The following is a 13,837-nucleotide window of genomic DNA, read 5'->3' as shown; positions in this document are numbered from 1 at the left end:
AGAAAAACACCTATAGAGTCAAATTCTTAAAAGTAACAGATACAAACAATAAAGTCACACTTCTCCAAAAAAATTGTTATGAGGAAAAAAAAAGAAAAAGTCACTGGTACAGTTTGCCAGGCTTCAAAAATCAAGTAACATTCAAAGACACTGACCAACATTCACAAAAGCAAGAAAGAAAAGTTGTAAGGCTGGAGAGATGGCTCACCAGTTAAGAGCTTGGCTACTCTTGCAGAGGACCTAGGTTTGGTTCCCAGCACCTACATGGAGCTCAAAACAGTTTGTAACTCCAGTTTCCAGGGATCCAATACTGTCTTCTGGCCTCTGAGGCCACTGTATAAATCAGGTGTATTTACAAGCATGCAAGCAAACACTCATACATATAAAATAAACACAAATACAAAAAAAATAAAAAAGTTGCAATTTATGCATCTGTCCCTTAGACATCATGGCCTATAAGGGCAACTAGTCTCTGAAATTTTCTACACGAACAAAACTACAAATAAACCAAATTCAAGTGAATAAGGTGATCTACACACAAAAGGCAATTTGGACAAAGCATTGAGAGTCTTCTGAACTGTACTAGTAAATTACCTTATTTTTAAAACATTGTATTATCGATTTTATTTTTCCTGAGTATTTCAAGGTTGCAAATGTCTCATTTCATGAAGGCACCACTAGTAAGTGATACACATCACACACACACACAGGGGGGGAGAGCAAGCTTGAAAAAGATGCTGGCTATGTTTGTTTTCAATTATGTAGGTAGGTAGGTAAACAGATAAAGGCAGATCTAACTCCTTAGTTCAACAGAGGAACTGAAAACAGGGAATCAATTAGGAGCTGAAATTAATCAGTTTTATTTTTTATTTACTGGGAGTGATAAAGGAGAGGAAGGGGAGAGGGAGGGAGGGAGGGAGGGAGAGAGAGAGAGAGAGAGAATAAAGAGATAGACTGATTATTGGGAGTAGTTGAAAAGATAGATAGATAGTTAGTTAGTTAGTTAGTTAGTTAGTTAGTTAGTTAGTTAGTTAGATGATTGAAGATAGATGATAGACAGACAGACAGACAGACAGAGATAGACAGATAGATAGATAGAACTTCTTAGTTCCAAGAGAATCTGAAAACAGGGAATCAATTAGGAGTGTGTAATTGTTCTGTTTTATTTATTGGGAATAGTTTAGAAAAATCTACCACAGTTATACGAAATTAGAGCATAATCACTGCTACCATTCCCTACACTCTATCACCAAGTTCATTCAGACATCAATCAATTACTGCCATCACTCTCTGCTACTCTTAGCTTCTAATTTAGAATCCTTAGAAAACCAAACTAGTTGATCAGAGTTTGCATAAAAAGAAAAAATAATGAAACCTGCCCTTCATGGTCATAATGCTAAACAATGAGAATCTATTGTCACATACTTTTCTATGGCCAGAAAGCAAAGTAAAAACAATTGGGTCAAATAAAAGTTGTATTCTAAGGCCTCAACCAAGATAGGACATGTGATCGCTAATCCTGGCTGTCAACTTGACTGGATCTGGGATTAACTAAAATGAGAAAGACCTTCTTGATTGGATCATTTGAAGCTCGAAGACATACCCTAAATGTGGGTGTGACCTTCTGATGGCAGCCTGTATAAAAAGGCCATAGCAGAAGGGAGCTTCTCTCTCCCTGGTGCTTCGTCTTACTGCTGTGACCAACTTCTTCGTATTCCAGTGAAGAGTGAAGACTGGCAGATCTCCAGGAATCCATCAGGCCTTCAACACCAGCTTGGGACTGCTGAAACATCCAGCCTCTCTAGTGTGGCATAGCCATTGGTGGACTACTTGGATTTTGTCCTGTACACTAATGTAATAAATCCGTGTGTGTGTGCATGTGTGTGTGCGTGTGTGTGTGTATGAGAGAGAGAGAGAGAGGGAGAGAGAGGGAGAGAGACAGAGAGAGTTCTGTTCTTTAGAGAACCCCTAACTAATACAGGACATCATGGCAAAGGGCTCTGTCATCCAAGTATACCAATGCTGAAGTCATAATGAAACACTTGGATAACTTAGCAACTCCAAGAAAGCACAGACATCACAGTTTGAAAAAAGGGTATTTTCCTATTTTTCCTATTCTGTTCAAATATAGAGTCTAATGACGGTAGCATACTCACTGTTTATTCATGAACAGGTATACTGCTGACAAAAACTGGATGCTTAACCTTTACTATCACTAGACCACACTTTTGACTGTAGCCAGACAAAATCAACTCCCTATTTTGACCAAGCCAACCTGTTTCATTGCTTATTTAAAGCTAAGCTTCTTTTTAAAAATCTTTTATTTTTATTTTATGTGTATGAGTGTATTGCCTGCATGTAGGTGCACCAGTGTCATGTAATGTCTGCAGAGGCCAGAAGAGGGCATCAGATCCCCTGGAATTGGCATTACAGATGGCTATTAGCCAGTATGTGGGTCCTTTGCAAGAGCACCCAGTGCTTTTAACGGCTGAGCCATCTCTCCAGGCCCATTAAAGCTAAGCTTCTTAAACCATCTGTAAAAGTTAATTTAAAGCCATATCTCAAAACAAAAGACCCCAAAGTCACATTGTATACACCCAAGAATCCATGTATATAACACAAACATACAAGGTCCACTCATATGTGTGTGTGCATGTGTGTGTATGTATACATATACACACAATTAAAAGTACTACAAACCCCAAAACTGTCTTTGAAAAGATAACGACTTCATTGAAGATAGCTGGAAAAAAAGTCATAAAGTTATGGTCCCTTAACAGAATGATTATAAAGAATATGAAAGTTAAAACACCATCTGGCCCCAAATGGAATTAGAATTGTTCAACTGTCATATACAAAAACTACTCAAATAAAGCTATACTGAGGCAAGAAAGAGCCACTGTTTTTTTAACGCCCTGCTACTAAGGAGCTAATCCAAATGAGTGAAAAGGGCATCTCCAGCAAATCATTTGATTTTATGCAGCTGGAACAAAGGCATGGCAGTGGACACACCAGAAAAGAGGGGTTACCCCTGGAGGAGAGGATGTCAAGGTGAATTTTGATTCATTAATTTGTCTAAATGATTGTTTAATAAAAAGCATGTAGCCAGCATTGCTTTTAAAAAGAAGAGACACGGGAAATACCCAGCTCTCTCAGGATAGTAAATCCAAGTGCTAGAAGAAGATGGTGCCCTTAGACAGTAATAGTCACATCCAGAGAAGGGGAAATGCCAGCTGAAGGCCTTGTTTTGCCTTACACCACCTATCCCATCTGGTTTGTCTACCAAAGCTATCCTGATGATTTTACAAAGAGGTGTATTTCCACCAAGCAACTGGACTCCATGTTAGTGAGAGAAAATAAACAGCTTTACAGATTTTAAAAGTTCCCTTCCCCAATGTGTGCAGCATATTATTTATAAGATAAGTAATGCATTACCCACTCCCACCTCACTTTTAAAAACCACAATCACATTCTGTACAGAGTAACTTAAAATGCATGAAATAAAGGAAGTTAAAAATTGAGTCTCAGAAGGGCTGGAGAGATGGTTCAGTGATTAACAGCTCTTGCAGAGGACCCGGGTTTAAGTTCCAGCACCCACATGACAGCTAACAACCATCTGTAACTCCAGTTCCAGGGAATCTGACATCTTCGTCTGACCTCCATGGGCACTGCACAACACGAGTGCACTTACATACACACATGCAGGCAATATACTTTTCACATAAAATAGTAAAAATATAAAATAAATTTAAAAATCTAGTCTCAGAATAGCTTCATGTTTTAAAATATTAACATATAAAAACTAACCTGAAATAGAATATTAAAATTCAAATACTGCATTTAGGCAAAACTTTCTCAAAGCATTCTAATTATAAAATAATTTAGAATTTTACCAACTGAATAAATGCAGACATTTTACTTTATAGCAAATGTCCCTACATTTTCTGAAAAGTGAAATTTAAGGGATCCCCAATAGAAAAGGCCAGCTCTCTTTGCCTGACAGCCCTTTAGGCAACTGATAAACCTGCCCACAAAGGACTTAATAAGTTGGCATTATAGTATGTGCCTAATATGAATGTGTGATCACCTAACTTTCCCCAGAAGACTTCAGAAAGACAGAGTCCAAAAAATAAATCTAAACAACGCAAGAAACAGGAAAGACATGTGAAAAAATTCCTATTTTTATCCTCAGGTAGGTATTAGGGGATACTGAATCTAAAAAATAAAAATAGGGCATATGAAAAAGGAACAGCATTAAAACATTCCTTGGAAATTAAATATATACAGAGAAAATTTAACAGCAGAGCTGGAAAAGAAAAAGAAAACAGATTTAAGGGCTAACTACAGAGTTTTTAAATTCAAGGTTCAATCCGGGAGGCCCATATGATAGGAATTTTAGAAAAACTAAGAGAAAATGGAGGTGAATTATCAAAAAGACCACACAAGGGCTGGAGGTGTGGCTCAAGGGTACTTGCTTAGCATATCCAAAGCCCTAGCACCCCATCCCATCCCAGTTTCCTACCCACAAGATAACAGAAAATTCCCCAAGATTAAGTAGGTAAATCTGCTAATTGAAAGGTTCCACCAAGTCAAATACTCACCAAACTACACATATCATTACTGTGATTCCAAAAAGTAAAAATGAGTCCCACAGAAATAAAGAGAATGGAATTCTCACAGTAACACAACAGAATATTGTCTTTAAAATTCTCAAACCACCAATCAAACAAGCATATTGACACATTCAGACCTAGTGAGCCTAGAAATCTGTACCTTCAATGCATCATTCCAGGAAGCTATGTCAGTAAACTATGACAGAAAGAAAAAGGGCAGACCCCGCCCCCCCGCCAAAAAAAATCAAGAAACAAATCACAGGATTAAACAAAGAGTGCCAATGTAAAACTAAGATTCAAATGGCTCTCCAAACCCCACAGCTCTGAACAGCAACAGTCTGAATGGCAGAAGAGAGATGTGGACACATGCAGCCCCTAGAGGACAACCACGACAAAGATATGGATAGATTCTGGGACATTTGAAAAGCTGAGCCTTTGAATTCTCACTGTGGTGGGTATGCCAAGATCTAAACAAGCTTGAAAATCAGGCAATGTAACCTGCAACATGAAAGCACAAAGTAGGGACTGTCCAGAGAAAGGAGGTGAGCAAAGGAGAGGAATGGGAGAGGCAGCTGGGGGAGACAAATAAGAATAAAATACACTGACACATATCTAAGAAAATGTCACAATGAAACCTGTTTGGTATGCTAACCAAATATTTAGTTTAAAAAAAAAAAAAAAGACAAGAGAAGGAGCTAGAAAGCAGCTTGCAAGCATGAGGACCTGAGTTCAATCCCCAGAACCCAAGTAAAAAGACTGGGTATGGTGGTCCACACTTACAATCAAGCTCTGGGGAAGTGGAAACAGGTGGATCTCTGCAGCTCACTGGCCAGCGGGTCTAGCACACTGGGTGAGCTCCAAGTCAATGAGAGGTGTCTCCAAAATACAGTGAATGGCATTCCTGAGGAACTTCCCCAAGGTTGCACTCTGGCTTCTACACGCATGTGCAAACATGCTCCTCCCCAACCCCCACACACATACTCACACAATTACAAAGGAAAAAAAAACAGTTACTAGCTATAGATAAAATAGGGTTCTAACAGAAAAAAATTATGATAGTCAACTGTGTAGTTCATCAGTAGGCAATATTTATACACATTATTTATTCAAGAAAAGTTTTATGAATATAAATCTATAATGAAAAGGATGTGGGAAGAAACACAGGAAAGGTGGGGATATAAGAAAAATGAATCCTGCCTAGCATAAAGGAACTCAAGAAATCTGATAATAAATCAAAATAGAATAGTGTAACATTTTAAATTAGGAAGGTAAATACTAGAACAAGCCATTAGCAATTAAAAATGCTTATCTCTGGGACATTAAGTTACAGGATGAAAGCCTGCTCTTCTTAAAAGTCTTTTCAGTCTATTTGATTTTTTAACTATATACAAGCATTATTTTAATTAAAAGAATGCTAAACAAAAAATTTTAATTTACAAATTGAGCATGAATTAAAACAGAGGATTAGGACCAGAAAGACATGAGAAGTAAGTCCTATCTACCAGCTACCTGCCATTTTTTAAGCTCCAGAATTGTTTAAAGGGCCTCCTGGAAGGAACTCTTTCAGTCCAATCTGGTTTCCTCTCAACCCAGGGCATGCCCCTCCACACGACTCCCATGAGCTAGGCTCAAATGACAGACTCAGAGATGCCTTATTAAATAAAAGTACTGACAGAGTCCAAGTGAATGATATATATATATATATCGTTAGCATAAACAGCAGCCTATATTAACATACCACAAGGCTGTTTCCTGAGATTCTATGATGATATTTAAATTTCTAAATGTGATAATGTTCAGTGAAAGACTACAATTCAGGGCCCCAGTTTCCAAAGCATTTTTGGGGGATGAATACAGTTTATCTCTTTCTTTGGATTTAAACTTGCTAATAGAGTCCACTTCTGGGTTTGTCCAGGTTGAAGATAACCAATAACTCAACAAAATGCAACAAAATTCAAATCAAATTCACTGAGAACAATTCTCAAGATCCCTTTAATCATGAAAGCGCAGTGTACAGGGATCAGGTACCTGAAATGAACCTAAGTACTTGTTCTGCTTAGAAGACCACAGATACATCACGAGTCCCCAGATTTATCAACAATCCCATGGTCTAGACTAAGCAACAAAGATATAGTCCATGACTACAGATCCTAGAAAAACATGATGAACTAAGATTCTTATAAAATTGTTCTCTTTCGGCTCATTGAAAATTCAGGAAGGTCAGGCACAATTGGTTCTGCATAAGCAATTCCTTTAAGCTTCACAGGTTACTCTATGCTACTAATTCACTGATTAAAACCTAGATATAAACCAAGTATGGTAGTGTGCACCTGTAGTCCTAGTTACTTTGGAGGCTGTGGCATGAGGAACCTTGAGCCTAGGAGTTCAGGGTCAGCCTGAGCAACACAGCAAGAACCTATCTCAAAGAAAAACAATCCAAATCCACACATAAATCACAATATATACCCTGAAAAAAAAAAAAAAGAAAGAAAGAAAGATTCTACAAATGTGCTTGGTTCTTAAAGGACAAGGGGTTCCAGGTCACAATGAAAATCACTCTCAGGACTCAGCATACCCATTTAAGCCAGCTCGCACGCGCATGTGTGTGTGTGTGTGTGTGTGTGTGTGTGTGTGTGTGTGTGTGTTTAAGAAACAGAATACAACTAAAAATGATTGCTTTATTTTTAAACTATTTTTAAAACATCATTCACAAATTTATCTATTTGGGTTAAGCAATAAAAAATGAATTTTCCTATGTTTCTGTGAGTTTAAAAGCTTAATATAGTACTTTTATTATAAACATAAACCTTTAAGAAAACAAAACTACCAGAAAAAGTATCAGCACCTTGACCTTCATAGTCTTACCATATTCTGCAAGTTTCTGTGTTTTAAAAAAAAGAAAAAAGACTACTATCCACTCAGTATGAAAACTTACTATATTATCAATCTTTTTTTTCTAATTAAATACACAAAATTCAAGTTATGAGTAGGAAAATAATCCCCTGAACACAGAGTACTCTAATGACCCATTCACTATTTAAAATCACAAACACTTTTAGCAGCAATCTATCTAAATACATACTAATGTATATAATGTTTGTTTTAAACATAAGGAAAATTAAAGATTTATTTTAGTAAATGTTAAATATTTACTAAATATCTGGTTACACCATTCTAAGCTCATAAACAATAAAAGCTAAAAGTATGCCTGATGTACGTTCACCTGCAGGCCTGACACTGAAACAAAACCAAATCAGTAAAGAACACTACAGTCATTTAATAAAGACTAGCAGAGTATCAATAAATGTAAAAATTATAATGCATTATATGATGAGTTTGAATGTAAAAACCACATATTTATTAAACATGACTAACTTAAAAACACAAAACTAATGTGTGTTAAAGTGCTGCTTTTCCAAGACCTGGGACAAAACTGTCATCCCAAAGTGAATTAAAAAAAAAAAAAAATGCAAAAACAGGCCACAGGGCAAATACTGATAAGAGATACGACAGGCACCACCCAAAATACAAATTGCTCCCTAATTAAATAATGCCATTCTCAAATGATATAAAACGGTAACCTTGACAGAATTTCTTTTTTGTATAAATATTCATAAGTTAAAAATGTCTCTAGATATTCTAAAGAACTGCAAATAATACCTCACAACAGCAGGTTAATGTCTATTTTAGGAAAAAAAAAGCACTAAAATTCTTTTCCATTGAAAGTCATTTATTTCTCTGGTATAAGTGAACAAGGTCACCACAACACTTGCCTCTTGTAGAACAATGTAAATAACAACAACGCATATACATCTTAAATTTGGTAGGTCATAAAATTTAGAATGCAGTCATCTAAGAAAATAAATAAATAAAAATTAAATATTTAACCTGACATTTGGTATTGACAAATCAGTAGTGTCAACTTCACATATGAAGGACAGCAGAGTCTGATTTTTTTTTTTCAATGCCTAATATGTCATGGTATTTGGGCTAAAGATATTTAGAATATTAAGTGTTTCCTTTTTGCTTAAAGGAAAACAATACAATCACCATCAAGCTGCTCTCGTACCTTATTTTAAGCTCGGGTGAAGCGACCTTTTGGTCCATGGCACAAGTTACATACCACATTTCCATCAAACAAACCTGGTGAGATTTCATATTTATAAGCTACAATACACACTGACCACGCTGTCAGTCCCTCACAGTTTTTTAGAAAAATATCTACATTTGTCCTTATGGATGTCAAAATGTTACACCATCATTTGTTTAAAAAAAAAAAAAGATGCACATTCATACCGTGAAGTTATTAGGAAAATACTCTTGCAAATAAACTATATAAAGATAAAATACACTTCAAAAGTATGTGGGTTGTTTGTTTTACAATATTCTATAAAGTGCAGAGAAATCCTAAGTAAAGGGAAAAACTACTCCCTATAACAAGTTGAATTACAGCAGCTTTTGCATAGCAATACTTAGGGGTAGTTGGACACTTCGGTTTCCTCAAGAAGAGGATGGAAGAGGGTCTCCCGGTTCAGATTGTGTCTTGGCCATAAGTCTGCTTTCTTCAGGAATGGTTACTGATGCCGAATCTCCATTAAGTGTGTTTCCTGAACAGTGAAGAGGTCCTGTGAAGAAAGTGATTAAAAGGTTAAACATCTTAGTAATGTTAACGCCAGTCCTCTCTGAAAGAATATTTCAAGTCTGTTCAGGAAAATAAAATTTCTTTAGTTTCCTGTTAATCTTTCATTTGTGTGCTTACCAATCTAACTTTTCTACTACTGACAGTCATGAGAAGAAACTTCAGCGTTCATAAGATACATTATGTAATTAACTGAAGTAGAGGTTTGTGTGTTATACACTGCTAGGACCAAGGCTGGTATATTATGGGCCATTAATGCATATTTGCTGAATTATTTAACCTTTCCTAACTATTCCTTTTCAGCCTCATTATCTCTATGCTGTTAGTATTGTCCTTGTTTTTGGCAAAGATCCAAAAACAGTTCTATGCTTTTTCCAAGATCACACAATTTGAAGCAGAATGGAGACTTTCCAAGCAAAGCTAACAAGATAACCTACGCTGGAAGTTCTCCCTTTTATATGGAACACAGCCATCACTGCGACTCCTCCAATGAACACAGCTACACAGCTGAACGCACTGGCAGCAGCATCCATTCCAAGGCAGTAGTAGTTCCACATGTACTGTCTGAATTTACCAAGACCATTTCTTTTTCTTTTGGGGGGGGCGGGGGAGGGGCTCTTTATTTAGTTTTGTTCTTTGAGACAAAGTCTCACTCTATAGCCCAGGGTGGCCTGGAACTCAGGACATAGGCCAAGCTAGCCTCAAACTCACAGTAATTCTGACTCAGCCTCCCAAGTACCACCAAGTCTCATTTATTTTAACAAGAAGAATATTCTCATATAAGGACTTTCAACCGGATTAGAGTTGGAGTACAGTTGGTGGCGTACATGAAGGAGGCCCTGGGTCCAATTCCCAGCACTGAGTAAATCAGGTCTGGTAGTATATCCTAGCACTAGCTCAGGAGGTGAGGCAGGAGGACCAGGAACTCAAGGTCATCCTCCTCTACAGAAAGAGTTGGAGGTCAGCCTGGGTCACAGGAGACTCTGTCTTAACAAAAAGAGGGCAGAAAGAAACTTAAGGATGATGTTTCTCACCCTGAAGACTGGGTGAGCTGAGTTTTATGTATATATGTATTCATATGTACATGTCACTGACTTGATAAAAGTCCTAATGGGCATTTAAGAATGCCTTTGCCTTCTAAATCTCTGAAAATGAGCCAGACATGATGATACATGCCTATAGTCTAATACTGGAGAGACAGAGGCTGGAGGCCTGCAAAGATCTCAAGGTTAGACTAGTCCATGAATCAGGTTCAAGGCCAGCCAGAACTTGTCTCAAAAAAGAAAAACTGGGGGTGGGGGCTGGAGAAATGGCTCAGCAGTTAAGAGTACTAGCTGCTCTTGCCCATATGGCAGCTAACAACCCTCAGTAACTCCAGTTCCAGGGGACCTGATGCCCTCTTCTGACTTCCATGGGTATTGCATGACATGGTACACCTGCCTACATGCAGGCATACTCATACACATAAATAAAAATAATAAAATATTTTTTAATGGACTAGGGAAATGGTTCATCAATTAAGTCATTTACTGCACAAGCATAAAGACCTGGCAGGTATGATGGCTCGCCTGTAATTCCAGCCTCAGAAAATGGAGAAAAGGGATCCCTAGAGCAAGCTGACTAGACTAGCCATATTTGCAAGCTCTGGGTTTAAGAGATCATGCCCCAAAAGAAGCCAGGCATGTTTTTACTCCTAGCACTTGGAGGTAGAGGCAGGTCGATCTATTAGTTCAAGGTCCACGTGTTCTACATAGTGAGATACTGCCTCACACACAAAAAAAGAATAAGGTGGAAAAGCAATATAGGAAGATCTCCAAGATCTCCAACATCAACCTTGGGCCCCAGCACATACATGAACCCACAAACACACCCACACCACATACATAAACACATGAAAAAGAAGAAAAGAAATTGAAAATACATCTGAAATGGTCGGCAGTTCTGCCTGGAATCATCTTCATTTGATGAAGTCTACATCTTCCTTCAATTCTGCCTGCTTAACTTTCTTAAGTGAAACAACTCTATCATGTTGTCAATATAATCAAATACTACAAATGTACTGTCACCATTTCTCCCCATCAGTTATACTATTCTTTAGCTGTCTGAAGAATCTAACCACCATTTAGTGTGCCATTTAGTGTGCAAATCAAATCTCTGTTCCACACAACTGACCTCAAATGAAGTCTTGGAGAACAACATGTTCCTTAATTAGGAACTGTTCTGCAAGCTTCATGGGAGGTAATAACATATTTTAAAAAGTAACAAACAGTCTACTTGGGAGGCAGAGTCAGGTGGATGTCTGTGAGACCAAGACCAGCCTGGTCTATGTAGCCAGTTCTAGGCCAGCTGGTTATAGGAAGACCCTGTCTCAAAAAAAAAAAAAAAAAAAAAAAAAAAAACAAAAAATCTTTTTTTAAAAGAGTTCAAGGCCAGCTTGGTCTACATAGTGAGTTCCAGGCCAGCTCAGGCTACTGGGAGATTCTGCCTCAAAAAAAAAAAAAAAAAAAAAAAAAAAAATCAAAACAGTAAGTCTATTCTTGAAGATGCAATCATAAAACCATATTTGTATTGCCTGGAAATCACGGTTCTTACAATCAAAGTAGATACTTTGTCAAAAATTTTGCTCCTTAGAGGCAAATAGAAATTTTAACAAATCACTAAAACTTCCTAAAATCACAGTATGCTGTCTCTGTAATGCGACAGAAAAAGGCATAGGAATGAACGTTATAATAATTCATTACTACCACCACACAAAATTATTCAGCCATTTCAAGACAGCTAAGTAATGAAGCATAAGTGATTGTTTTCTTTGGAGTTAGACCTTGCCTTTATTTTCCTCTAGAAGTCTATCTTTAATTCATGCTTTCGAGATGTTTTAAAATATGAATGTAGTAAGTAAAAGACTATGATACCCAATAAATACATCTCTAGATACAGTATTTACAGAGCAATCCTCAGTACCTCTTAACAAAGCTGTGAGGAAGAGGTCATGTAAGCAGCTGCAACTGTTGGAGGTGCAGGGCTCACTTCCCTCTAAACTGAGGAATTTATCCAGTGTTCAATGACAGTATGCTTCATTCTCAGAAATTACAGGAACCTGTGACAATTTTGCTAGAGGCCACAGAAAGCCACAGAACCTGTCTAACTTACTGTCTGGGTCCTCTGGGGGAGTATCATTACAAGAGTCTATATCCGAGTAGGTTCTTCGGCGTCGCTGAGAAAGTCGGTGAAATGTTGACACTGGTTCTTTGACGGAGTAGCTACTCCTGCAAATTAAATGAAGAGCATTAAGTTATAAGGTGCTAACTAACACCTTTTCCTAGTTAGGACTTTAAATGACTTCTCTTCAGCAACATTCTCTTCATTCAGAACTCAGAAGTGCAAGCTGGGGATTCTACTTGGACTTCAGCCTGGAGAAGATAGCTCTGAACTGAACCAAACAGGAAAGGAACACAGGAAGAAGTGACTTCTAGACAGAGGGTCCAGTGAGGCAGTGACACATCAAGTGGCTTGCAAATATTTGAAAATTAAGTTATGGAGTTTAAAAGTGCATACACCTAAACTCAATCTAAATCTGATGAATGACAAAAAGCTTAGAGAAGATGTTAGAGGTAAACTCAACAGAAACAGAAGACAAAGATGGCAAAATGGAGGCTAGATGAAACACTTTTAGAGGCTGGGCATGTAGCTGAGTTGGTACAGTGTCTTGTCTGGCATGATGCCCTGAGTTTAATCCCCAGCACTGCATAAACCAGCTTAGCAGCTCACACCTGTAATCCCAGTACTGGAGAGGTAAAGGCAGGAAGTTTTGGAGTTCAAGGTCATTTTAGACAATATAGCCAGTTTGAAACCAGCCTAGGCTACAGAAGATCCTGTCTGAAAAACAAAACAAGCAAAATACTATTTTAAAAAATTAGTCTACAGAGCCAGGTGCGGCAGCATACACCTTTAATCCCCACACTCAGGAGGCGGAGAGAGGTGGGAACTCTGAGAGTGAAGTCAGTTTGAGCTACATTGTTTGTTCCAGGCCATCTGGGGCTACAAAATCTGCCACCCCAAAGAAAAGAAAAATCACTCTAGGGGCTAGAGAGATGGCTCAGCAATTAAGAGCAAGTGCTGGCTGCTCTTGAACAGGACCGAGGTTTGGTTCTCAGCACCCACATGAAAGCTAACATCCATCCATAACTCCAGTTCCAGAGGATCTGATGCCCTCTTCTGGCCTCTATAGGCACTGCAAGACACAGATACACATACACGCAGGCAAAACACTCTCATACATATAAAATAAAAATAAATAAAAAATTTTAAAACAAAAATCAGTCTAAAAATGTCAATAGAGGGATAAATCACTATTACCTGCCAGCACTTCAGCTTCTATTTTACAACAGCCCAACATTACTGTACTTAGCACTACCTTGATACATCAAGAAAAAATACTAGTTTTTACTTTTTATACCTTCTTTCATAGGGCAAAAAGAATTAAATACAGCTTAAAAATATTTCTATCCTAAAAATAAAAGGTTGTCACCAAATGACTTAGCTTCCATTTTTCTGTAAAGTTCAGTTAAAATGCTTTATACTCAGG

General features: G+C 37.7%; 1 protein-coding gene across 1 annotated transcript in view; it reads right to left on the bottom strand.

Moving 5' to 3' along the window:
* Positions 1-7,948: 7,948 nt before the first annotated feature.
* Positions 7,949-13,837, bottom strand: part of Plekha3 (pleckstrin homology domain containing A3) — a 33,551-nt gene continuing 27,662 nt past the window's right edge. The window contains exons 7-8 of the mRNA XM_008855343.2: positions 12,403-12,518; positions 7,949-9,238 (exon numbers count right to left, since the gene is read on the bottom strand). Of these exons, the coding sequence (XP_008853565.1) occupies positions 9,114-9,238; positions 12,403-12,518 (241 nt within the window). The 3' untranslated portion in view covers positions 7,949-9,113. The remainder of the gene's footprint in view (positions 9,239-12,402; positions 12,519-13,837) is intronic.

The sequence above is a fragment of the Nannospalax galili genome, unplaced genomic scaffold (assembly GCF_000622305.1).
Source record: "Nannospalax galili isolate Female #2095 unplaced genomic scaffold, S.galili_v1.0 scaffold346, whole genome shotgun sequence".
Lineage (NCBI taxonomy): Eukaryota > Metazoa > Chordata > Mammalia > Rodentia > Spalacidae > Nannospalax > Nannospalax galili.
This window is presented reverse-complemented; position numbering and strand designations above follow the sequence as displayed.